Source organism: Sorex araneus, chromosome 4, assembly GCF_027595985.1.
Source record: "Sorex araneus isolate mSorAra2 chromosome 4, mSorAra2.pri, whole genome shotgun sequence".
NCBI lineage: Eukaryota > Metazoa > Chordata > Mammalia > Eulipotyphla > Soricidae > Sorex > Sorex araneus.
In genome coordinates, this window is record NC_073305.1 from 102,161,123 (window position 1) to 102,188,885 (window position 27,763).

Sequence of the window (27,763 nt, forward strand, 5' to 3'; positions counted from 1 at the left end):
TCTGATGAGCACCTCAGCTAGATGTGTAGCAGTCCCTGCTTCATCACGATGACATCTTTCACTATTGTTCAAATTAAGCAAACACTTGTTTGTGCAGTAGTTAGCTAAAATGTTTTAATACTCCCCCCCACCTTTCCCTTCTGCTTGCACACTTGGTTTCTATGTATCAAACTTTGTTGTGGCTTTAGGGCTTCCCAAAGGGCTGTGCTACCAGGAAGGCCCTTGGCATGTGAGACGCTGTCTGCAGTGAATTAAGGGATATAGTGTAGAACTGGAAATTTATTAGTTTCATGCTGAACTTGAAAGATGAATTCTGTTGTCTTACCACTTGGATGTTAATAGATTATAGGGATGATTTAAAATGTATATTTCATCATTATTGTTTTAATCCTATGTTTGACTAGAGGATAAAGAATTTAGGTTAGGGGCTGGAGCGATAGCACAGAGGGTAGGGCACTTGCCTTACATGTGGCTGACTCAGGTTCAATTCCCAGCATCCCATATGGTTCCCTGAACACTGCCAGGGGTAATTCCTGAGTGCAGAGCCAGGAGTAACCCCTGTGCATCACCAGGTGTGACCCAAAAAGCAAAAAAAAAAAAAATTTAAGTTACTCTTTTGCTATTAGCCATCTACATTATTAAGGCATAGTTAATACTCTTAAGTATTGCTGGAGAATTGCCAGGAGTGATTTATGAGTTCAGAGCCAGAGTAAGCTCTGAGCACCTCCAGGTGTGCCCCCATGCCCCAAAATAAAAATTTAAAAAGATAGCAATAAACTGAATTACAGTGAAGTACAATAAAGGTTCAGAAGATGATTGTTGGGTCCAGAACAGTAGAATAGTGGGTAGGGAATTTGCCTTGCACATACATGGCCAAGCATCCCATATGGTCCCTGGTGCACCACCAGGAGTGATTCTTGAATACAGAGCCAGGAGTAACTCCTGAGTATCACTGGGTGTGACTCCTCCACCCCCCAAAAAATTGTTTTTCTAATGATATTCTCCCAGAATATTTTTGATTTGGTTTTTCATTTTTATTTTTTGTATCTTGAGATGCTGTATCACTGTATCACTGTCGTCCTGTTGCTTATTGATTTGCTCAAGTGGGCACCAGTAATGCCTCCATTTGTCCCTGTCTCGTTCAGGGTCAGGGAAATGAGGACCATTATTGTTACTGTTTTTGGCATATCGAATATACCATGGGTAGCTTGCCAGGCTCTGCTGTGCAAATGGCATCTTGAGATGCCATTTAAAAAATTATTTTTTTGTCAAATAATTTAAAAAATAGTTTATCCCAAAGGTTTTCCAAATTCTTCCTTAAATCTTAGTATCTTTATTCCACAATTATGATAAACTTGGTGGTTGGAAAGCTAAATCTACTTTTCATCTAAGTCAAAATGAAAAATATTTGTGTCTAAAAATACTTTAAATTGTGTCTGAGTTTTTAAGATCTCTGTGTGGTATAACTTGAAATATCATGTTTTGGTATTTAGGTTATGCATTTATTTAATGTTAGCAAGACATTACTGTATTATAGTTTTAGGATTGTTTTGAACAAATGAATTGGATACTAAACTTGCTAGCCAGGGTTTGCAGTAATTTTACTGTTTTCATTTGAAAGGGTGGTGGATTTGAAACTTTTAAACTTGGAATATGCTATATTTTTCCAGTTGCTTTGAACTTGAGTTGATCCAGACAAGAAGATGCTTCTGTATTCAATTAATAGATTAAGGAAGCAATAGGTTATTGTAGATTTATAGAGTACAAAGCAAAACTAGCTTCTACATTTGGCTGAGTGTTTTTTACAATACAGATGGAAGGTGTCGAGGAAAAACATTTAAAACAAGCTCTGACAGAATATAGGGAGGAAAATGACAGAGAAGGAAAGAAATCGAGGGGGAAGAAAGAAGATGAGAAAGAGAAGTAGCAGGGGGATAGTAATCAGGGCCTTCAGGCATACTGACGATGTGGGAGCGTGATGTGGCTGTGTATCCAAAGCACAGACTCATAATACTGAAAATATGAGATCTAAACTGCAGCCACCAAACTTTGAAATGTGCTGGTTAAGGTGGTAGGTGGGATGGGGGCAGGAGGGAATGTGGGAACACTGGTGGTGGGAAGTTGACACTGGTGGTGGGATTTGTGTTGGAATATTGTATACCTAAGACTCAACTGTCAATAACTTTGCAAAACACAGTTCTTTAATTAAATAAAAAAAATTTTAAGAAGGCCCTTGCAGTAAAACAGCTTATGAAACAATCTTTCTCTTTCACACGGAGACTTTTCTATCATGAGGTGGAATGAAATTAATGCATAGAATGCAAAGCAGATGATGAACTCGGGCTTAAGTAGAGGACTACATAAAAATGTACACAAAATTTAATTTATAAAAATTTACTCTTTTAAATTGTCCTATAAAAAATGATATTAAACAGTCATAAGCACTTGTGGTATCCTAGAATGTGTGTTCTAATAAGTCCCATGGTTAGTACTAGAGCATCTAGTAATAAACCATATTAATCAATTTTAGCAACATTTAAAATATTTAAAAGGTAAAATTTTCCTGGGCATGTTCAGGTTCCTTAGGGAGAAATTATTTAGTAACCCTCACAACTTTTGCATAGAAACCTGTCACTTTAATTCTAATCAATTTTTCTCTGGAATCTTCTAGGTGGTTTATAGTAGAGATAAACTGTACATTATGACTCTTTGGAGGTATAGCGGTCTACATTCTTTATTTTGGAGAGTTAGTTTCACATATCACTATTCAGTGAAGAGAGTCCTTGTGCTCAATTGCAAAAGGCTTTAAGTAAGAGTATTCAAAAAATAATAAGAATAATAAGTTAATGAAAATAATAAAAATAATAAGTTAACATAGCCAGTACATGCTATTAGATGTGATATTTTCATTATGCTATTTTGATATCATTGAAAATGTGAAAAAAAATTATTTTTTAGGTATACATACGGGAAGCCAGTGAAAGGAGAGGTGACACTTAGATTTTCACCTTTATCCTTCTGGGGTGAGAAGAAAAATATTAAAAAAAGTTTAAAGGTAACATACATATTTTATAATTTCTTGTGGGTAAAATTTTTGTTTACATTTTTGAAAAATGAAATTTTGTACTGAATTAACAAAAATTGAGTGTAAAATTAATCAAGAGCTTTAGAGTTTTGGAATATTGAGAATTTACCTATTTATAGTGAATAAAATGGGACAGAGAAAGCCATTGTATCACTGTGTCTTAGTTTGAGTTTTATTCATATTTTATTTATTCTACTTAAATTGTTAAAATAAAAAAATAAAATCTTTATTTTTTCTTTTAACAAAACAGATAGATGGGTCTGCAAACTTCTCTTTTAGTGATAAAGAAATCAAAGAAGTAATGGATTTCTTGGATGAACGTTTTGAGTACACGCATGCATCTCCTTTTGGTCCTATAGAAATTTTAGCCATAGTGACAGAATCACTCACAGGTTTGTATGTGTGGAAGTGGAGATAAAGTGATTCATGCGATGCTTCTCTATGTCTTTCCATTCATTTTGGTAGTGTTATTCTCTTCTAAAAGGTGCTATTTAGTGCTGAGATTATTATGTCTACTGAATACCCTTACTTGTTGAATGTTTTCATAATCAAGAAGGGAAATATACTTCCTATGGAACTTCAAAATGTGATAGATTTTTTTAAACACATTTATACATTTATGGTTAGCCTTAAAATTACATGGAAAACTAATATTTTCAGATGATGGTTGTTTTGGGGAATCACTTAAATATTCAGTAATCTGTTCCCCCACCCTCCCAGTTTTTTTTTCTGATCACTGGCTTTACTAAGGGTTTACTCCTGGCTCTTTGCTCAGGGATCACTTGTGGTGGGATCTGGAGACCTGGTGAGGCGTTGGGAATTGAACCTGGGTCACACAAGACAAGAGTCCTACCTGCTGTACTATCTTTCCGTCCCCAAATACTCAGAAATCTTCTTTCTCCTTGACAGTTTTCCCTTTAACAATAAGCTAAGGTTAGTTATTTGGATCTTACTATTGCTATTTCAAGAGTGTTTTTTTTTTTAAAACTAATCCCCAAAGGAGCAAAAGACTATTCTGTTAGTGGCTTTAATCTGCTGGAGCAAATGTCACAGTGCAAATGTCACTGAACACTGTGTGTTTCAGTTACAGTGATGAAAGTAGACTGTGGACCGAATATGATGACCAGTTAATATCCATATTGCAAACCATATATTGCAAACCGTAGCACCCAAAAGGAAAGAAAATAAAAGAGAATGTGCTTGCCACAGAGGCGGGGAGGGAGGGGATTGGAATGGGAGTTGTGGTGGGAGGGATACTGGGAACACTGGTGATGGAGAATGGGCACTGGTGGAGGGATGGGTACTGGATCATTGTATGACTGAAAAGTAATCACGAAAGTTTGTAAGTCTGTAACTGTACCTCACAGTGATTCATTAAAATAAATAAATAAATAAATAAATAAATAAATAAATAAATAAGTTAAAAAATAAAGGCTCCTGTAGAAGATGTGATAGAACAGTATGTTTATGTTCATAAACAGTATGTGATAGAACAGTATGTTTCTGTCAATGTTGAATGAGGCTGTATCCTGATGTTTTTGCCACTTCGGGTATATAACCAGGCAGAGAGATTTGTTGGCTAGAAGCTGTTGTTGAAATATTACCTTTGCTTTCTAAAATGGTGCAATGTCCACAACAGGTATCTCAAGAAATGCAAGCTCCAATGTCTTCATTAAGCAACATGATTACGTCATTGAATTTTTTGACTATTATTCTGCCTTGAAGCCATCTCTTAACTTCACTGCCAATGTAAGTTGGCACATTTATTAGTAGTCTAAAGCAATAAGTTCAATACAATGGGAAATCATGTTTTTAGTGTTTTTAAAAAATTTGAGCTAAAGGTTGATTAATTTTCCTTTTCATATATATGAGACATACAGAATTGTTTCCAAGGAACATCTAAAAATTAATTTCTAATGAGAATATTTTCAATATTCCTTAGTGTACAATTTTAGTTAGACTTGTATTGTCATATTGGGGCTTTATTATTAATTAAAGAAATTAGTTACTTGTCAACAATTTTAATTTGATTTTATAATATGTAATACATAATATATGAGCAAAATTACATTTTACAATATAATATTGTAGCACGGTAGCACTCTTGTCCCACTGTTCATTGATTTGATCGAGCGGGCACCAGTAATATCTCTGTTGTGAGACTTGTTATTTTTGGCATATTGAATACGCCATGTGGAGCTTGCCAGCCTCTCCTGTGCAGGCAAGATACTCTCGGTAGCTTGCCAGGCTCTCTGAGAGGGACAGAGGAATCCAACTCAGGTTGGCTGTGTGCAAGACAAACGCCCTACCCGCTGTGCGATTGCTCCAACCCATAGTATAATTTAAACAATATATTAAAAGTATTTAAGTGAAGAGAGGATACAGCACTTGGAAATAGTGGGTTTAGAAAGTGAAAAGGAGGAACTATTCAGAGATATTAAGTCTAGTAGAATTATGGTAGGAGGCATGAGAAGTTTAGGAAGGTAGAGAGATACACTGAATTTGTGGTGGTAGAGGATATAGCAGTTTCCTGCAGAGAGGGAGGTGATGATAGCAACCTGAGGAGACTGGTAGGAGGGTTGAGACCTTTGAGGACGAGAGAATAAGTAATTGGCATGGACAAATCCCCAGTTAGGGAGAGGAAGAGGAACTAAACCAAACCAAAACAAACACACCGAGATGAGAATGGGGAAGGTGGGATGAGAAAGGAGACTGGTGTGGAGACAGGAAGAGAAAAGAAGCAAACCAAGAGTGTGGTCAGTGATGTGGAGGCCTTCTAGAGAGGGAACACTCAATCTGGAAGTTTGGGCACAACCCGTAATTCTTGAGAACTCAGTTTCATGGGAGTAGTGCAAATGGAAATTTGACTGCATGAAATTCCTTTGTTTCTTTTGTTACCTGTTTTAAAATGTTGTGTTTTGAAATGTAGGTGAAAGTATTCCGCTCTGATGATAATCCACTGACGCTCGAAGAGAGAAAAAATGATGTAGTCATAACAGTGACACAGTCCAATTATTCCAGCTATTCAAACAGAGAGCACAGTAGTGATGAAAAGACAGTGGTCCAGACCATAAATTACACTGTGCCCCAGAGTGGAATCTTTAAGATTGAAATCCCAGTCCTGCCTGATAGCAGTGAGCTACAATTGAAGGTGCTGCCTGTTTGTCTTCATGCTACTGCACTGATCGTGTTGAAATTTTGATCTGTGAAAAGTGTTCTGTCCACTGGAAGTCAGTGCACAGAAAGTGCTTTGAAACATGGGGGAAACTGTAAAATGGGGGAAATTGTTAAGAGAAATTTTGTGACAGCTAGATCATCTACTTCCTTGAAATTATTTTAAAGAGCACCATAACCTATAGCATGCTCAAGATAGGTTGGAGAAACTCCCCCAAACTCTCGCCATTGTTTGATTTTGTCATTGGATGTTCTATGTTGATTGAAACGGAAATGAAAGGAAATAAATGGTTATGCTTATACTCCTTTTCTAGGCTTTTCCCTAGAGTGATTTCCCAGTTTCCTCAAATACTCTTGCTTCCTTCCTTTTGGTTATTCCAAATCTACTCTACTAGTGGGTAGAGAGTGATGATAGAATTTATTGTTTGAAAATGACTTCTCCATTGTGGAGAGAAGGAAATGATATGTCTTTCCATTTTGTTTTCTCTGGTTACAGTGTTTTCTGATAATGTACCTTTGTTTCTGAAAAAAAAATGTTAGAAATGAAGCCTTTTTTCCACTTAGATTATGAGGATGTTGAAAACATCAGTTTCTTTATATTATAAACTATAAAGTGCTAAGGAATATTTTTTCTGTGTGATAAAAAGTGAGAATAATTTTGCCTTTTAGTAATTATTCAGCAAGTAGAATATTTTCTCTGTTACTAGAATGAAAATTTATAGTTTCCTTTTCTTTTATTACAGGCCTCATTTCTTGATAGTGTAAATAAAATGAAAGTTAATGGCATGTTTAAGTCTCCTAGTAAAACATACATCCAATTACAAACAAGAGAAGAAGACATAAGGGTAATATTTACAATTTTTTTTGATAATTACAAGACAAGTGGGTTATTTTGACCTTAAATGTACATATTAATTCTGGTTTTTTTTTTCTAGGTGGGATCACCTTTTGAACTGGTGGTTATTGGTAACAAGCCATTGAAGGATTTAAGCTATATGGTAATTATAAAAATATAAATTTATGATTTACTATAGGATCTTCCTAAGCAATGTTTACCTTTCCCCTCCTATTGCTACAACTTTTTTTAAATAAAACTATTTTCCTACACTTAAAAAAAATTCAACTCACAGTCTTTTTAGCCTGCCCTTCTAGAAATATAATCAAAGTAACCATTTTCCCCTTATATTCTAGTCTCCCATTTTAGATATATAATTTAATCTTTCATTATGTTCAAATGTTAAATTTCTGTGAGGCAAACAAGCTACATTCATTGTAGGAAATTATAAAAATCTAAGAAATGCCAAAAGAGAGCTAACAGTTGCTCCCCACAGCTCTGTTATTTAGCTAACATGCTTTGCCCAGTGATGCCCCATGTTCCTTCCACTTAAAAATATATTCCTGCATGTATGTTAGTGACTGTTGTCTCAGCCAGGGCTGTTTTATCGTATCCATTCCTGTTTCTCAGCACGTTCTCTCTTTGGTGACTAGGAAAGTGTTTTTGCATTCAAAAATACTTCCAAATTGGACTAAGATTTTGTGTGTGTGTGGTCCAGTGTCTAATAAAACTGGCCGCTGTTTAGGTCCTCTCTGACTTTAGTCTAAAATGAAAATTGCGGGACCCTCTGCGCCTAAAGACTTTGATTCCAGAGATGTAACACATTCGGGCATCCAGCGCAGCATCCAATAGCAATGCGCTGGGACTGCGAACTGGGCTACAACTCTGTGCTGCCGGGGGTGGATTTTTTTCCTCCCCACCCTGTCTTCCTGCACGGAAAACGGCGGGTTGGCGGCACCCACGTGGCAGGCGCCATCTTCTGAGACTCCAAACCCAGAGGTATTCGGTTTTTACGTTTTGGGCTCCCAGGAACTCATGGGAAGGGGGCGTAACCGGCACGCCTTCAGTCCAGATAAATCCGGAGCCGCTGAGCGTGAAGTGGACCCTCTGCGCCTAAACACTTTGATTCCAGAGATTTCTTCCAGCAATGCACTGGGACTGTGAGCTGGGCTATGCAATTTCTGGCAGAATTTTCCCTGGACTTTATACAGAAATCCAAAACCGTGCAGACTTAACATTTATAATTGTCAGCAATGTGAAAAGGTTCCTTTTGAACAGGTCTGACTTGGGGGGGAAACTCCAAATAATAACAGTAAGTTTTTGTTGAAATATTGAAGGTTATTAATGTAGCAGCCACCTCTCTGGACTGTGAACTAAGCAAAAGCCCCACACTGCCGACGTGGCGTGGCGTACACCATACTATGAAGTTCGGGAAGGGGGATGAGGGGGAAAAAAAAAAGGGAAAAGGAAAAAGGAAAAAAAAAAAGAGTTATGTACTTGTAGCAGTGGGGCTACATATCTCTTCATTTCCAGCAATGGAAAACTAATTATCAAATGCTTCCTTGGTAGTAGGTCTGTCTCTCTTGGGTGGAAACTCCAACAACTATAGTGAGTTTTGTGTTGAATTATGGAATGTAATCAAGGTAAAGAGAAAATGAAGTGAAATTCATTAGTTATACAGTAGGGGGTAGGGGGTGGGGGCGGGGGGTATACTGGGGTTTTTGGTGGTGGAATATGGGCACTGGTGAAGGGATGGGTGTTTGAATATTGTATAACTGAGACATAAACCTGAGAACTTTGTAACTTTCCACATGGTGATTTAATAAAAAGTTTAAAATAAATAAATAAATAAATAAATTTAAAAAAAAAACAAAAAAAAATAAAATGAAAATTGCTATTCTTCTTTTCAGGTAGTATCCAGGGGACAGCTGGTTGCTGTAGGCAAGCAAAAGTCAACAACCTTCTCCCTAGTGCCAGAAAACTCCTGGGCTCCAAAAGCCTGTGTGATTGTGTATTATGTTGCAGAGGATGGGGAAATTATAAGTGATGTTCTAAAAATTCCTGTTGAGCTTGTTTTTAAAAATAAGGTAAGATATAAGAAAATGACATTAAAAAACCCTTGTTATTAAGCAAAGGGAGAGAAACGTCATATTTCTTCACAATAGTATCATTTAACCATTAACGTATCATCAAGTTGGTTAGAAATTTAATGTGACAAGATCTCTTTAAATTTTGTTACTGGTTATTTGGTTTTGCATGTGGACTTACTGGGCAATATGGATTCTTGTTTGTAAGCTCTGACTTCACTTGAAGACGTAACTCAAATCCATGAAGTTATTGCAGGCGTTCTTAGTATTTAAGTCAGCATTGTCCCAGTATGGAATTCCGGGGGTAATGTTGGCTTTGTGTGGTGTTAATATTGGCGTGCAAGTGGATTGGAGGGTGGAAGAAAGAGGTAGTATGCTCTTCTGGGCGATATGTGGCAGCCCAGCTGAGCTTTGGTTTACCCATTTTATCAGCCTGGAAACGAACCCAAGACAGGTAAGTGGCTACGTTGCTAATGGAGATGTGTGTGGATTCTCCAGACAACCAGTGACTTGTAAAGGGTCTCTTGGGATATTTATCTGATTTTTCCAATTTTTATTGAGGTACCATGGTTTATAGTACTGTTAGCGACAGTTTCATGCCTGTATCTTTCCAACACCACACCTTGCACTTGTGTGTCAGCTTCCCTCCACTGGTGACCTGGGGGTTCCCCTCACCCCAACCCTCCCTCCTCCTCTTGGTAAACTCAGGTCCTGTCAGTTCTTTTATTCCCTGAGCCCTCCCCCTCCTTGGTTTTTGGGCCACACCCTTGGTGCTCTTGGATTACTTCTGCCGATTATGTTCAAGGGTGTTTTGTACTGCTAGGGATAGAATCACAGTGGGCCTCCGCTTCAAGTAAGGCAAGCACTTTAACCTTTGACCTATTTCTCCTGCCTGCATCAGTGATTTCTTTTTCTCCTTATATTCGTCAGCTTGGTGGAACCCCTCTTGGAAACCAACTCTGAAAAAGACCCAATCACAAAAGTGGCACATAGTAAAGAATTATGAGCATTAAAAGAAGTTGTTGTTATCATTAATATCTATTACCTTTTATGGCCCACTTAAGCAAAATTAATAATTCTTGAAATAGTGATTTATAGCATGCAATTCTATTAGTAGAATTTCTTTTTCCTTAATTTGTTAAAATCAGTAGTAGTAGTAGTAGTAACCGTCCATGATGCTTTTTATTGAGAACTGTTACTTCTAACTTTGTCAAATATAACGCAAACTTTTGTTTTTCATATGAAGATGGATTTTTTTCTTTTTTGGGTCACATCCAGTGATGCACAGGGGTTACTCCTGGCTCATGCACTCAGGAATTACTCCTGGCAGTGCTCGGGGGACCATATGGGATGCTGGGAATCGAACCCGGGTCGGCCGCGTGCAAGGCAAACACCCTACCTGCAGTGCTATTGCTCCAGCCTTTGAAGATGGATTTTTAAGACAAAACTATACCCAATAGTTTCAGAGCAAAATTTTTGATTTCTAGAATCAAATTCACACCCTGGCAGATGTGAATTTTGAATAATATTAATTTTTACTGAGGTGTCATGGTGTCCAATAGTATTAATAGTATTGGTTTTTGATCATGATGCTACTCTAGCACACCCACCACTGGAGTGCCAGTATCCCTCCACCACACTCCTAGGTACATGTTCTCCATTCCCCAGTAGCTTAAGTTCTGGTGGCAGTATCTCAGAGAGACAAAGGTGAGTTTGAAGGTAGAAGTCAAAAGGACCTAAAGAAAATATGGGGGCATGGTGGCAGGTACTATGTAGCAACATTATATTATTGATTAATTTGTAGTTTGGGGGTCACATCTTGTGGCTCAGAACTTACTCTTGGCTCTGCCCTCGTGATAACTTCTTGGGGATTGGAGATACTATATAGGGTGCTGGTGTTTGAGCCCAGGTGGGCCCGTGTGCAAGGCAAGCACCCTACCCACTTGTACTATCTCTCCATCCCCAACAGTATATTTTTTAAACATTCATAGTAACCAATAATATAAATTATGGTGCTGAAGTGGGAAAAAATGAAAAATAAAATGAGGCAGGCTTGTACCTCAATGACAGTGAGACAAAGTTCTAAAAATTTAACAGTGCAAAAGATGAAGCAGAGTGTATAAGTAGCATAGCACTGTAGCAGTGTAGCACTGTCATCCCATTGTTCATCAATTTGCTTGAGTGGGCACCAGTAATGTCTCTGTTGTAAGACTTGTTGTTACTGTTTTTGGCATATCGAATATGCCATGGGTAGCTTGACAGGCTCTGCTGTGCGGGTGGGATACTCTCAGTAGCTTGCCTGGCTCTCTGAGAGGGACAGAAGAATTGAACCTGGGTCGGCTGTGTGCAAGGCTCTGCACCTCTGGCAGTGCTCAGGGGACCTTATGGGATGATGGGAGTCGAACCAGGGTTGGCTGCGTGCAAAGCAAATGCCCTACCCAAAGTGCTATAGCTCCAGCCCCTAAGTAGCATATTTGCAAGAAATTTCTTCAATATGAGAGACAAGAAATTTGTTTAAGTTACACTTACAAAGATATTTTAGGGACCAGGGATGTGACTCAATGGTAGAGCACTTGTATTGCATATGTGAGGCCCTGGGTTCAATCCTTAGCAAGGCAAAACAAAACAGAACCTTTCTCTAGTTTTTATAGGATAATGTTTATCACCGTTGTTCAAAGAAAATGGCCACACAGAAGTGCAAGTTTCAATAATGGGGTCCCTGAGGTACAAGGTAAAGAGTGACAGGTTCAGGGTTTGAACTGTACTTCCCCACATTTAGGATATAGGTGGAGAGAAATAAACTAGATGTAGTGGCTTAAGAGGTATATCAAGCGGGGCTGGGGTGATAGTACAGCAGGTAGGGCGTTTACCTTGCACGCGGCTGACCCGGGTTTGATTCCCAGCATCCCATATGGTCCCCTGAGCATTGCCAGGAGTAATTCCTTAGTGCAGAGCCAGGAGTAGCCCCTGAGCATCACCGGGTGTGACCCCCCAAAAAAAAGTGGCCACAAACATGGCGACTCAATACCTCTATTGCAAACTACAACATCCAACAGGAGAGAGAACAAAAGGGAATGCCCTGCCACAGAGGCAGGATGGGTGGTGGGGTTTGGGACGGGGGTGGTGGGGGTTGGGACGGGGGTGGTGGGAGGGATACTGGGAACATTGTGGAGGAGAATGGGCACTGGTGGAGGGATGTAAACCAAATACAAACATGAAAGTTCATAAGTTTGTAACTGTATCCTACGGTTGTTTACTAATAAAAATTTAAAAAAAGTACTTATATACATGTATATCTAACAAATATGTATGTTTCAATAAATTTGATTATTAATCACAAAAATATAATAGCCTTCTAATAATTTGAATATTGTGTAAAAGACTATATTTAAAGTTTAAAATTTTCTAAATAACGTATATATCACATTTATAATTCAAATGTAAATTTTGTTATCATAAAAAGTATTTATGACGTCATTAAATAATGATTTATGGAAAAAAAGGAGGTATATCAAGCAAAAAATGGCATTAGGATAGCTACTGGAGTGATAGCACAGCGGGTAGGGCATTTGCCTTGCACGTGGCCGACTTGGGTTCGATTCCTCTCAGAGAGCCTAGCAAGCTACCGAGAGTATCCCTCTCGCAGGGGAGAGCCTGGCAAGCTACCTGTGTGTATCCTATATGCCAAAAATAGTAACAACAAGTCTCACAGTGGAGAGTTACTGGTGCCTGCTCAAGCAAATCGATGAACAAGGGGATGACAGTGCAACAGTGCTACAGTGCTACAACCAGGCCAGGCTGGATGATTTCAGTACCATTGCAATAGGGAGAGAGATGTTTTCATTACCATTGCAATAGGGGAGAGACTGGCAGTGTGCAAGGAACTCACCAGCTAAGAAATAGAAGGCAGGAGAGTTTCAAGCAGTAGGGTGAGTTGGAGGGAAAATACTGGAGAACGTGGGGAGAGATTGGTCAATGTGATCAGACCATCTGTGTTTGCCTAACTGAAAAGCTGCTTGACAGTTTTTCAGTTAAGCTCCCCGTTCTCACAGGAATTGCAAGATCAAATAGAGCTCTCTCTTCCTCCCACATCCCCAAGAAAGACATTTCTGGGCTGTAAAACTGGGAGATAGATATACAAAGGTGCGGAAAATGATTTAAATGGCAAATAGGTTCTTCAAGAAAATAGAGATCTGGGGCTTTAAGTCGGAAGAAGTTGCATAAATTTTAGTTGCATGGAGTAGATGAGTTAGGATGTTGGTGTGGTGGTATAATCACGGGGACAGTGGGATGTGGAGACAGAACAAGATCTTAGCAGGAAAGGCCCCAAGGACAAAGCCATTTGGTACAACTATGATGAGAGTTATACATTGGTATAACTATGTTATAAAGACTACTATGACTGTCTTTAAAAAGTACTGGTATAGGGGCTGTTGCTATAGCACAGTGGGCAGGGCGTTTGCCTTGCATGCAGCCAACCCGGGTTTGATTCCCGGCATCCCATATGGTCCTCTGAGCACCACCACGAGTAATTTCTGAGTGAAAAGCCAGGGGTAACCCCTGTGCATCGCCAGGTGTGACCCAAAAAGTAAAAAAAACCCAGAAGTACTGGTACAGCCATGTTTTGGTGAGTATAAGGACGAGGGTGTTCAGGTAGTCATGGGGACAAAAGGTGTGGGGGCTCATTAGTTCTTGGTCTAATTGCCTCCTCCTCTCTCTGCCTTCAGCTCTTTGGATCCCTGGCAAACTCTCACTTTGTTGCTGGGACTAAGTCCGGGTCACCAACATGAGCATCTGAAGCGCCATCGCCTTTTTTGTGTCCCCTCTTGCTACTGGCCTGTTCTCAGCAGCGTTAGATACTGCTGTCTTCTCCTCAGTGCTGACAGGTGGTGGAGGAGTAGGACATGGAGACAGGGAGGAGGAGAGGTTGCGAAGTGACGATAATTCCAATGGATGCCTCTGTGAGAGGGTTCATGACTTGCAAACATGTTGGCAGTAGCTTTTTATGGTTCAGTTCTTCAGAGGAGACTTGTATGTAGTTTTAGACTTATATCTGAGATGAGGCAAATGTAGAGTGTTGAACAGTAGATCATTGATCTACTGTTGGTCAGACAGGTAAGTGATGCTGTGAAAACATAAAATAAGTACATTCTGCTTTCTCCTTTTCTTAGGTAAATCTGTTCTGGAGCAAAGCTAACGCTGAGCCATCTGAGAAGGTCTCTCTTCGGATCTCTGTGACACAGCCTCACTCTCTAGTTGGAATCGTCGCTGTTGACAAAAGTGTGAATCTGATGAGTATGTCAAATGATATTACGATGGAAAATGTAAGTTTACTGAAAGGATATTTTTTTCTAAACAATGTTCAGGGACCCTGGGGTATACTCCTGGCAACATTCTGGACCTGCTGGGGCATGAGAATGTGATGCTGCTGGGGTCCTACCATACTTGTGACCATCAGGACCACATCGCTGGCCCTGGGGTTTGACCACATGCTCTGGTTCTACATGTTTTATCTTTGTTTTGGCCACACAGAGTGATGCTTTGAGCTTACTCCTGGTTCTGTGCTCAGGGACCACTCCTGGAAGTGCTTTGGGGACCATATGTAGAGTTCAGAATCCAGCTGGGTTGGCCACATTCCAGCAAGTGCGTTAACTCCTGAACACTCTCTTCAATCCTTGTTTTTTTTAAATAAAAATACATGAAAAATAATATTAAGAGAAAGGTAATGCTAGTACTTCAAATGTCCAGAGGAAAGTTTTAATAGTTCTTCATGTATAAGTAAAAAATTAGCAGAATTTCCAAATAAAGAATCTGTAGGGACTGGAGTGATAATACAGCGGGTAGGGCATTTGCCTGGCATGCGGCCAACCTGGGTTCAATCCCCGGCATCCCATATGGTCCCCCAAGCACCTCCAGGAATAATTCCTAAGTGCAGAGCCAGGAGTAACCACTGAATATCACTGGGTGTGACCCAAAAGCAAAATTTTTTTAAAAAAACATCTGTATTACATTAAATTTTATGTGTGGTTAAGTATCTTTGCTGTTTTAGATGAGAATTATTACCTAGAATTCTAATTTTCGCATTGTATTTTAGTTTGAAATCTCAAGAAAGTATTATGAAATTCTTTTTTTTTAATTTATTTTTTATTGAATCACCATGTGGAAAGTTACAAAGTTCTCAGGTTTATGTCTCAGTTATACAATGCTCAAACACCTATCCCTTCACCTGTGCCCATATTCCACCACCAAAGACCCCAGTATAGCTCCCACCCCTTGCCCCCCACCCCCATCCCTGCCTGCTTAGTTGATAAATTTCATTTCATTTTCACTTTACCTTGATTACATTCCATATTTCAACACAACATTCACTATTGTTGGAGTTTTCCCCCAAGAAAGACAGCCCTGCTTCCAATGCAGCATTTGATAATTAGTTTTCCATTGCTGAAACTGGAGAGATATGAAGTCCCGTTGTTTCAAGTACATAGAGTTTTTCCCCCCTCCTTCCCACGCCACCAAGTTCGTGCCTGCTTAATGAATAGTCCTCATATTATGGCTGACACCATGCCGCCCTACGAGAAAAAAGGATATTTCCAGTCCTCGGCCGGCGTGGGGCTATGGCTTAGTTCAGTCTAGAGACATGGTTGCAAGAAGTTTCTGGAACCGGAAGTAGTCTAGTTAGGCTCCGGATTCTGGTTGATCAGCAACATCGCGGCCACTCAAAAGTGTGGCCACCCGGGTTGAGTCTTGGCGGAGCATGCGCTGGTATCCGCCCGAGACTTCCCAAGCGTCCTGCTGATCCAAGTATATAGTTTTTTTTTCCCCCCTCCCATTCCGGTGCCTCTAAGTTCGTGCCTGCTTAATAGACTTCATAATATGGTGGACACCACACCGCGTTTCTCCCAGAAAAGGGACAAGAACCGAGAAAGAAGGGTATTTCCTCACCTCGGCCGGTGTGGGGCTTTGGCTTAGTTCACAGTCTAAAGAAATAGCTGCTACTTTGATTACCTTCAATATTTCAACAAAAAGCTCGGTACTATTATTTGGAGTTTCCCCCCACAGTAAGACCTGCTAAAAAGGAACCTTTTCACGTTGCTGACAATCAGGAGATATTAGGTCGCAGCCGCGCGGTTTGGGATTTCCATATGAAGTCCAGGGAAAATTCTTTTGGTAATTGCATCACTGCAATCTTTTACTTCCCTTTCGTGGTGCTCATATGATGGAGAAGCCTGGAGAGAAGAACCGTGCCCCGCTGGAGGCCCATGGGCCAGTAGCTCCGATCACACAGTTTGGAGGCATTTTTGGGGCACTGTTCATGTCCAAAGGAGTTCAGTTGCCTCCGGGGTCGAGCTCGCGCGGCGGCAGAAAATAAAGCAGTATTATGAAATTCTGGATGCTGCTGGAGAAAGGGCTTTAGATAATTTAAAATGCTTTCCATTTTTGTTATATATAATGGTCATAAGTGCTTATAGTCATCACTGAATCAGGAGTTTATATTGTACTGGAGGATTGAAATCATGTTAATCTGCATTTTAAAAATGTTATATTTTGAAGTTTAGACCAATCTTCTTTCTGTGGACTTCTTTCCAATGATTTAAAATTAATTAGGAAGAAAGATATGTTTGGGCTAATTTTGTCATTTGAAAAAGAAATTACTCCACTCATGAAAAATTGTGCATTTTCTTCATTTTATGTAATTAATTGTCCTCCCTTTTTTTTTGAATCACACCTGTTGCTGCTTGGGAACTGCTCCTGATTTCTTGCTCAGGAGTAGATCCTGGGGATGGTTGGAGAGGGCCCTGCAGTGTCGGGGACCAGCTATCTCCTGCGCGCAATGTGTGCGCATTGGCTCTCTGACCAGCTAGTTCCTTGGCTCTGCTGTTTCAGGCTTTACCTCCTTCACTTCCTTTATGCCACTGTTGTTCCATTGACTTGGGATTGCGTTCATGCCTGGTTGTGGTGTCTGCATGCTCAGCCTGGTGCTCTCGGGAAGCCCTGTACTCTTGCAGTGCTTGCTGGCATATGTGTTTGCCGGGGGTTGCACTCCTCGAGTGATGATCCCACATATTCTGTTATGGTGTTGGCTGGCATCACTGCGGTGCTCACACACTGCTGGGGGCCATGCTCTTGGCTGCAGCACTTGTGTGCTTGTACCCATCGGCCAAGGGGCCAGGAGGGATGGAGCTCAGCTTGTAGGGATGCCCCTGGGGATAGGACTTGCTGTTGCATTTGCAGGGTAAGTGTGTGACCTTTTGGCCACTTGCCAGTCTTTTTTTTTTTAATAAAAGCTTAAAATTAATTTGTTCTTTTATTCTCCTTTAAAAAACTTTTTTTATTAGTGAATCACCACTCTAAGGTATAGTTACAAACTTATGAACTCTCCTTTTTTCTAAATTTACAAAAATAATTAAGGTCTGTAGGGTCTTGCGTTTAATTTAAACTGAATATTGTACTCTCTCATCATGCAGCTTTCTAAATATCATTTAAAATATGTAATTTTTTCCACTGTACATGTGTATTCTCTCTTTGTCTCAGTCTCTCTGTCTCTCTCTTTCTCACTCTCTCCCCTCCTTTCTTCCTCCTGCTTCCCTATCTGGTGCTAATTTTCTTTCTGTGTCTGTCTTTGTATATGTAATTCACATTAAATGATTAAATGTTGTGAAATATTAAGATTGCTCTCCCTCTTTATATTTGTACTTGTCTGGTATATTTCCTCATCTTTTTCTTTTCAGTCTTTTGCAATGTTTTGTTTTCATTCCATATTGTAGGTGACACATTTTTTTTTTTATTTCAAATTTAATGTTATCTTTGGATAAGCTTATTTAGCCTAGGTCTAAGTCCTATTTTTTTTTTTTTGGCTTTTTGGGTCACACCCAGCGATGCTCAGGGGTTACTCCTGGCTTTGCACTTAGGAATTACTCCTGCCAGTGCTCGGGGGACCATATGGGATGCTGGGAATTGAACTGGGGTTGGCCGCATGCAAGGCAAACGCCCTAACCGCTGTGCTATCACTCCAGTCTTGGAAACTATTCTTGATCGGCTCTGTGTACTGCTGCTTCTCTTCAGTGTTCAGTGTCCTAGAGAAAAGGGAAAGCAATGCCAGGAAAGGCAGTTCCCAGAGGTAATACTCCACCTGTCCCGAGGGAGTGGAAGCACAGGAAGCAGCTGACTGCTCCAGGCTCACAGGACTGTCTGCATGTTTTTCTCATTTCCTCACACTGGAGGACTGAGGTGCTGATCTGGGGATCCCTCACCACCCACAGGCACAGTCTGGGCTGCTGCTGCCGCTGCTGATTTTGGCAATGAAATGGCAAGGAATGATTGTCCTGAGGTTGGCCTCTGAAGAGAAGTAAGAGCAGGGCTGAGAAACATTTCCTTCTCCAGCCTGTCATTTTAGGCTTCTCCTAGCAGTGCTCTACTACTCACTTCCTTGCAGTACACCAGTTGAGTTTTTATTTTTTTTTTGGTTGTTTTTGAGTCACACCTGGTGATGCTCAGGGGTTACTCCTGGCTTTGCACTCAGGAATCATTCCTGGCGGTGCTCAGGAGACCATATGGAATGTTGGGAATCGAACCCGGGTTGGCTGTGTGCAAGGCAAACGCCCTACCCGCTGTGCTATTGCTCTAGCCCCTGCAGTACACCAGTTGATATGATCCAGACTTCACTCTTCAAGGCTTTCTTTTTTTTTTGGGTCCCACTTCTCTATGTTTCTTCCTTGCTTTATTGTGTCTCCAGAATTGGCTCTGGAAGACGGAGTTGGGAGTCTGCGGAAACAGACCATTTGGTTTCTTCCATTCTTGTGAAATTTGAATGTGCTGCCGAGTAAGTTTTGAACACCTTGGAATCATTTAAGTAGGCTAGGTCTTCCAGAAATAGCTTTCAGATCCCAGTCTTGCCTTCATTAGTCTGTACTACACTTCTGACAAGTTCTGTTGCGCCAGCGAGTATGGGAGAATTCTTTTGGTTAAGAGAGATGTGTGTCCCCAAATAGTCATCAGTCAGTGCCAGTGTCAACTGAAGGCAGTCTTTCATGTTTCCTGTTCTTCTCTCATCGTGTCCACCTCTGGCTTTGTATTTTGTAGCTGGGCTACTATTTTTCAGTTCCTTGAGATATGATGACGTTTTCCAGGTTCTTATCCTGTTTGCGTCTTCATTCCCATTGTAGCACCATATTTGCTTACTATGGATACAGTAGTGGTTATTGTTAGCACAGTAGACATATTAATTGTGGTGTTTTGGTTTTTTTTTTTTTTGAATCACCATGGGCTACACTTACAAAGCTTTCATGTTTGAGTTTCAGTCATACAGTGATTGAACACCCATCCCTCCACCAGTTTACATTTTCCACCACCAATGTCCCCGGTATCCCTACCCTGTCACCCCCCTCTCCCCCAACCCACCTCTCCCCCTGCCTCTATGGCAGACAGTTTCCCTCTTGCTCTCTCTCTACTTATGGGCATTATGGTTTGCAATACAAATCATGAGAGGCCATCACGTTTGGCCCTTAGTCTACTTTCAGCACACATCTCCCATCCCAAGAGATCCCTCCAACCATCATTGACTTAGTGATCCCTTCTCTATCCCAGCTGCCTTCTCCCCCAGCTCATAAGGCAGGCTTCCAACTGTGGAGCAATCTTGATTGTGCTGTGTTTTAAAAAATTAGTTTTAGATCTTTCTCCTATCTTTAAACAGTTTTACATAGAATGTTTTATGATTTTTTGGGGGGTGGGCTGAGGGTGGGATTTGAGTCACACCAGCTGTGTCAGGGCCTACTCCTGGCTCTGGTCTCAGGGATCACTCCTGGCTCTGTGCTTGGGGGACCACATCCAATGCCAAGGATTAAGTCAGGTCTGGCTGTGTATAAGGCAAGTGTCTTAGCCCCTGTGTCCTCTGACCTCATTAAAAAAAATAGGAGTTTCCCCAGCAATGCTTGGCAGCTTGGTGCAATCCCTGTGTTTTGGTCTAAGGCTGCTGGGGCTCTATTGCACCAGGGATGAGGAGGGCTGCCCCGGCCATGTTGGGGTTGGGCATGCAATGCTGGGAGTTGCTCTCAGGTTCTTCTACGTATCAGGCATATGCACCACTCCTGTAAGCAGTCTCTCTGGCCTTTTTCTTGATTTTTTTTATTCCTGCTTTTGTTTTAACTTCTATGCTTCATGTTCATGTCGATAGGGGAAAATTTATCCAAAAGTGTTTGATATCTTCATTTTTTTATAGTAATAAAATGTATAGGATGTAAAATTGCCACTGTAAGTGTACAAGTCAGCAGGATTTGCTACAGTCACAATATCACAGTCATCACCTCTCTTTCCAAATGTTTTTAATCTCCTTAGAGAGTTTATCACCATTAAGCAATAGTTTTCCACGTTTTCTTCCCCTCAATTCTGGCAAGCTCTAATTTACTTCTGTCTTCATAGATTTGCCAACATGTATTCCATAGAGGCAGAACCTATAAAAGTTGTTAATTTTTAAAAACTTCTATAATTTTTTTCATTTTGGGTCACACCCAGCAATGCACAGGGGTTACCCTGGCTCATGCACTCAGGAATTACTCCTGGCAGTGCTCAGGGGACCATATGGGATGCTGAGAATCGAACCCCGCTCAGCTGCTTGCAAGGCAAACGCCCTACCTGCTATGCTATCGCTCCAGCCCCCATCTAATGTTTTTAAGATGAACCTATTTGAAGTCTATAACAGAAATATATTTCATTTTATGAATGAACAATATTACATAGTTTATGCATACAAATTTTTATTAAAAATTTGTTTTTATTGAATATCTGTGAGATAGACCATTACGAAACTGTTCATGATTGGGTTTCAGTCATACAATGTTCCAACACCCATCCCTTCACCAGTGTACATTTCCCACCAATGTCCCCAGTTTCCCTCCTGCTGTGCCTCCCCCCACCTACCCCTGCCTGTCTCTGCCTCTGTGACAAAAACTTTTATTCTCTCTCTCTCTCTCTCTCTCTCTCTCTCTCTCTCTCTTTCTCTCCTTGTGGGCATTATGCATTATGGTTTGCAATACAGATACTTAAACATTCTGAAAGGTTATCATGTGGGTCCCTTTACTTACATCTATTTGAGTTTCTTTTAATTTCTTTCCAGTGTACATGTAGGAGTGTAATCGCTGGGTCATATTATGATTTTGTTTTAAGGAAACAAAATGTTTTAAGATTTTAGAAAATGCCCAGTTGCTCACTTTTATATTATTTTACACACTCTTGCCAGCAGTGGATATTATTTATTTTGTTATTTTTTTAAGAAAAAATCTTTTCTGTTGCAGTAATGCTGGCTTTTGTGGTTGTTTTGGGAGTCTGGTTTCACACCTTCAGATGTGTAACCCCACACACACCAAGGTTCCAATATTTCTTCAGTACCGTCCTCCTACCTTTGTTCTCCTCCTTCAACCCCTGTCCCCAACCTGAGTTCCTCAGTCAGAATTCAAGTGTTTGCTTTCATTTGACTTTATTGACTCCCTTGCTTTGATTTTCTATAGCTCACATGTAACTGACGTTATTCAAATATTTGTTATCTTTTCTTCCTGGTTTATTTCACTTGGCATGCTCTCCTCCAATCCTATTCACATTGTTGCAAATAGCAAAATTTCCATCTTACAATGGAGTACTATTTTATTGTGTGTATATATTATATCTTCCTTATCTACTCATTTGTTGCTAGGTTCTTGGTTATTTTCATATTTTGGGTATTGTAAAGAGCTGCAGTTAATTGGGTGTGCACATTTTGGATTTTTTTTTGGATAATGAGTACTATTTAAAAATAACATTATTGCTGGGACTGGAAAGTACAATGGGTAAAGTGCTTGTCTCAGATGAGGTTACCCTGGGTTCAATCTCCAGCACTCCACAGGAGTAAGTCCTGAGTACAGCTGAATGTGATCTCAAATGCTCCACCCTCAAAATAGTATTGCTAATGTATCACTGTATCACTGTGTCACTGTCATCCCGTTGATCATCAATTTGCTCGAGTAGGTCCATTAAAGTCTCCGTTCATCCTAGCCCTGAGATTTTAGCAGCCTCTCTTTACTTGTCCTTCCAAACATTGCAGCATTAGAGGCTCTTTAGGTATTTATATGCCAAATATAGTATCAATGATGGGCCTCATTCCCCTAACACTTAAGAGCCTTTACTTGCTAATGTGATGCATAAAAAATGTTTTGTTTGGTTTTGTTTTGGGGCCACACCTGGCAGTGCTCAGGGGTTACCCTGACTCTGCACTCAGGTTTCACTTTTGGAGGTGCTCAAGGACCATATGGGATGCCAGGAATTAAACCCTGGTTGACCGAATGCAAGTGCCCTCCCTGCTATACGATATCTCCAGCCCTACAAATATGTTATTATTGAAAAGAACTATCTCATTGATATTAAATTTGCCTTATAAATAGTTTGAATTTCCTGTTTTGTAAATTCTCATAGTGGTGTTTTGTTTTTTTTTTTTACTTTTTGGGTCACACCCAGTGATGCACAGGGGTTACTCCTGGCTTTGCACTCAGGAATTACTCCTGGCAATGCTCGAGGGACCATATGGGATGTTGGGAATCGAACCTGCGTCGGTTGTGTGCAAGGCAAACACCCTACCCACTATACTATTACTTTAGCCCCTCTCATAGTGTTTTGAAAAAAAGTTCTGCTGGAAATATTTTTGGAAACTATATCAACCATCAAATTTATTCTTTATGTCTCTGCCAAATGTTTGGGTTATTTTTTTTTAACTTTTCAAATTTTTTTAATGAATCACCATGAGGAACAGTTACAGACTTACAAACTTTAATGCTTACGTTTCAGTCATACAATGATTGAGTACCCATCCCTTCACCAGTGCCCATTCTCCACCACCAATGTTCCCAGTATCCCTCCCACCACCCCCACCCCATTCTCCCAATCCTACCGATACCCCTCACCTCTGTGGCATTCCCTTTTACTCTCTCTCTCTCTCCCTTTGGGTGTTGTGGTTTGCAATCTGGGCCATCATGTTCGGTCTTAGTCTACCTTCAGCACACATCTCCCATCTGTTTGGGTCATTTTTTATTTTTATTTTTTTTATTATTATTTTTTTAAATCTTATTGTTTTATTATTAGACACTGATTGTATATAATGCACTTTGTTTATTCCAGCTATGTGAACTCAGAGCATGAACTGTTGTAGACGATGCTGGGAACTTTCTTTTTTTTTTTCTTTTTTTTTTTAATTTAATAGTTTATTTTTAATTAGTGAGTCAACGTGAGGGTACAGTTACAGATTTATACATTTTTGTGCTCATGTTTCTCCCTTACAAAGTTTGATAACCCATCCCTTCACCAGTGCCCATTCTCCACCACCAGTAAACCCAACATCCCTCCCCCCCTCCCCAGTCCTGTCTTCCCCCCACCCCACCCTGCCACTATGGCAGGGTATTCCCTTTTGTTCTCTCTTTCTGATTAGGTGTTGTGGTTTGCAATAAAGGTGTTGAGTGGCCATTGTGTTCAGTCTCTAGTCTGTATTCGGCCCGCATCATCTTTCCCCCACATGACCTCCAATCACATTTTACTTGGTGTTCCCTTCTCTGAGTTGTGTTTGGGTCATTTTTTAAAGCTGACCTGTGTGTGTTGATCTTGCCAACCAGTGACACTTTAGTTTCTTCTGGGAAAAACTTATATCAGCCCTTTGGAATTTTGGATTATTGAACAATGTAAAAATAAGTTTCAATAAGAATTGTAATTTTGACTGATTCACACAGTTTCCTTTTATGTCTTTTTAGAATAGATGTGTGTAGGTATATCTTCTCTAAGTTAGATTTAATAAGTGTTGCAGAGAACAGAGCGGACTCATATGAACACATTAATTTTGCACATTTTATCTACTTTTTAGGTGATCCAGGAGCTGGAACTTTACAACACAGGATATTACTTAGGCATGTTCATGAATTCTTTTGCAGTCTTCCAGGTAAGTGTACTTGGCCTTCTACTTTGAAGAGTTATTAATATCTTTTATTAAAGTAACCACATTATATCTAATGAAAGCATTGTGTAATGGTAAACTTTTATTTAATAGGATATTGAAATGCAATTTTTATTTTTTTAAGCCCAAGTCCTGTTTGTTTGTTTATTTATTTATTTATTTATTTTTATTAGTGAATCACCGTGGGGTAGGTACAGTTACATACCTACAAATTTTCATGATTGCGTTTCAATTATACAATGATCGAATGCCCATCCCTCTACCAGTGCCCATTCTCCACCACCAATGGTCCCAGTAACACTCCAAGCTCCCCCCCACCCATGGCAAGGCATTCCCCTTTGTTCTCGATCTCCTTTTGGGTGTTGTGGTTTGCAATAGAGGCATTGAGTGGCCATTGTATTCGATCTATAGTCTACATTCAGCATGCATCCTCCAAACACCCTTTACTTGGTGTTCCCTTCTCTATCTGAGCTGTCTTTTCCCCCAACACATGAGGACAGCTTCCAAGCAATGGGGAAAACCTCCTGGTCCTTACTTCTACTATTCTTGGGAGTTAGTCTCCTAGTCGAAGTGCAGTGTGTTTTATAAGTGTAATTTAAAATGGAAAGATGATTTTTCCAATCATATAAGCATACAGAAAAATTTAACATTAGCAAAATTAATGGGTCAGTGGATTTGTCATAAACAAATAATTTCTTTTCTTTATAACAATTTTCCTTGACATTCTAATGACTCTTTACTCAGTATGTGTGTGCTGTTTGTGTGTGTGTGAAGAGAAAGTGTGTATACACGTGAGAAAAGATATTTTACATGTATTTTCAAAATGAGCAAGAGTTAAAAGAAATACTTTCACATTATGTATAATATAATGTGAGCTAGGGTCAGTTAGGAGTGTGGAGGACTATTGTAATAAGTTCAGGAACATTTAAACTTTTACTTTAAAAGTAAATTGATGATGGGATTGATATTGGGACATTGTATGCCTGAAACAACCCTATTAGGAACAACTTTGTCAGTGATAGTGTCTTATTAAAAAATTAAAGCAAACTAAAGTGTTTCTTTTCAGGAATGTGGCCTCTCGGTATTTACAGATGCAGACCTGGTGAAGGATTCATCCGATGGTACTTGTAAGTAAAATAGAGCAATGTGTCTGCCAATTACTAAAGTTATTTACTGCTGATATTAAAAATTACCTATTGTATTGAAAATACTTCTGTAGGTATGGATACTTAGCTATTGAACATGAATATTGTGCTTTTAATTTTATTTCTTCTTGAATATTTTGCGGGCACAGCTCCAAAATCGCACTCAGGGCCACTCCTGGCGGTGTACAGCTGGGCAGGCCAGCTGGGCGGTGCTCATGCCAAGGATGCAATGTTGTTTGAATGCTTTGATGCTGGGGGTTCTCACCCAATTTTCCCAATTGCTGTTCTCCCAACATTTGAAGTGTCTCTCTCTCTCTTTCTCTCTCCCTTCTATATTCCCTTGCTCTCTCACCTCAAATTCATCTAGCATCTTCCTTGTTTAACATCTTCAGTTTCATGACTTCTCCTGGGTACTCTGGGTAATTTGCTCGTTCTGCCTTTTTCTTTCTTTCTGGAGGGTGAAGTTTAGGCCACATAAACAGTGCCCCGGGGTTACTCTCAGAAATGCACTGGGGGTCATATGTTGCCAGGATCAAACTCAGGCCTCCCATGTGCAAAACATGTTTAGTCCGCAGAGCCTAAACTGTTTCTCTGGTCCACCTGCCTTTTCGTCCCTCTGATTTTTGGCCTGGACTACATGTGCAATCAGTTGACTGGGATTTTCTTCTCCAGTTCCTTGTTCTTTCAGGATGTCTTCCTAATTCAATCCAACCTGGGGACATGTCATTTATTTATTTAAGTCCCTAAATCCTCCACTGTGCAACCCTCTACACACTTCAAATTTCATATGTCACAAACCAAGTTTATGATTTTTATCTTTTTACTATCTTTATCTTCAATATAATTTTATTTTGGTGTGCAATTCCATGAATCAATTTCACTTGACTCAGTGTTTTTGACTTCATATTATAATGAAATCAGAATTACCCAGATGCTCAAATCAGAATCCTGGAACTCATCCTTAATTCTTATCTTTCTATTATTGACAGAGTTGGAATAGCATAGTGACTAGGAAAGGAATTTACTGTCATGTATTTCTGGCTTTGAGTTCTGACTTTATAATTTTGTGGCAATCAGTTAAACTTTCTATGTCTTCCATTTCTCCCTAAAGATATCTAATAATATTTCATGTACTACAGGGTTGTTATAAGGTTACATAAAGCCAAACTCATGTAAGGTACTTAGTACAGGTCTGTCACTTTCAAGTCTGAAATTACTGTGACCTCCCAGTTTTAATTTGTTTATTTACCGTTCAGTCAGTCAGTGATACGAGTTATGTGTCTAGCATTTATATAACGATGTAAAGTCCAACTTAGTTTAGTTTAGCAAAGAAATACATAATTAGAAGAGTATGCTAAGGACTGTCATGAGGAAAATATAAGATACTACTGGCACAAACAAGGGAATCCAACCAAGAGGCAGAGCAAATTGTTTCTCTTCTGCTCAGCTTCAGTGTCATCATAACCCCGAGACCACTAGCTAGCTGTCCACTTCCTCCAGTTCTAAAACCACTAAACATGTAGTCTAAAGACACTAAAAACGTGATCTCAAGATGTGGCCAGTTATCATTATTAAAGAAGTGGGTTTGGGTTGAAGAGACGCTTCAGTGGCTAAGAGCGTGCCTGGTATACAGGAGGCCTGGACACCACATGATCTCCTGAGCACCCCCGAGCACAGAGTTGGGAATAACCACTGAGCACCACTGGGTATCACCCTCCAAATAAACAGGAGATAAAAGGCATGGGTTAGATCATGTTTCTAATTAGCCATAGCACATGTTAAACAAAGTAACTCAGAGATGGAAGAACCAGTAGTGGATGATTTCATTCATCTGTGGAATATAGAGTAACAAAACAAGGGAATAGACACAATCAAACAATGACAGATCCTTGGCCCCAAATTATAAAACTGATTAGCAAACAGTCCAGGGAAGGTTGGAGAAATGAAGGTAAGACCAAAGGGTGATATGGGGACAGGATGGAGGGTCAAGAACACTTTGGTGGTGATGGGGTGCAGAACTTTTTTGCATCAAGACCATAAAGTTAAACACCCTCATTACCATACCACCTAAGCCTTAAAAAAATTGCAGCAAAAAATCGGAAGTACTGTTAAAACATGACTTATTTCTTAGTGACTGAAGTATTAAGTGTGACTTTTCCCCGTTTTCTCTACAGTGACTTTCCTCCTAACAGTTCTTAATATTTTCTTTTTAGATGACACACAAGATTTTCCTTGGAGATTCGACACTGAGTATGACTTGGAATTAGAAGAGTCTACTGAAGCTTCTTCAGTTGGCAATCCACGTGTCAGAAAGCATTTTCCAGAAACTTGGATTTGGCTTGACACGGACATGGGGTAAAATTTGTAAAGTTTTTGCCTGAATATGTTTTTTTCAGTGTTAGTTTTAAAAAATTTTTGCTTACTTTCTGATGATACATAAGTACAAATGCAGTATGATTAAGGACTAGATAGATTCCT

The 27,763-nt window shown here is 39.9% G+C and overlaps 1 protein-coding gene across 1 annotated transcript in view; it reads left to right on the forward strand.

The window, feature by feature from the left end:
• The window catches only part of CD109 (CD109 molecule), a 161,596-nt gene that overhangs the window by 84,930 nt on the left and 48,903 nt on the right, over positions 1-27,763 (forward strand). Inside the window, exons 8-18 of the mRNA XM_055135354.1 lie at positions 2,959-3,055; positions 3,336-3,477; positions 4,725-4,834; positions 6,015-6,236; positions 7,003-7,104; positions 7,195-7,257; positions 9,005-9,181; positions 14,353-14,505; positions 24,051-24,125; positions 25,207-25,267; positions 27,499-27,640. Of these exons, the coding sequence (XP_054991329.1) occupies positions 2,959-3,055; positions 3,336-3,477; positions 4,725-4,834; positions 6,015-6,236; positions 7,003-7,104; positions 7,195-7,257; positions 9,005-9,181; positions 14,353-14,505; positions 24,051-24,125; positions 25,207-25,267; positions 27,499-27,640 (1,344 nt within the window). The remainder of the gene's footprint in view (positions 1-2,958; positions 3,056-3,335; positions 3,478-4,724; positions 4,835-6,014; positions 6,237-7,002; positions 7,105-7,194; positions 7,258-9,004; positions 9,182-14,352; positions 14,506-24,050; positions 24,126-25,206; positions 25,268-27,498; positions 27,641-27,763) is intronic.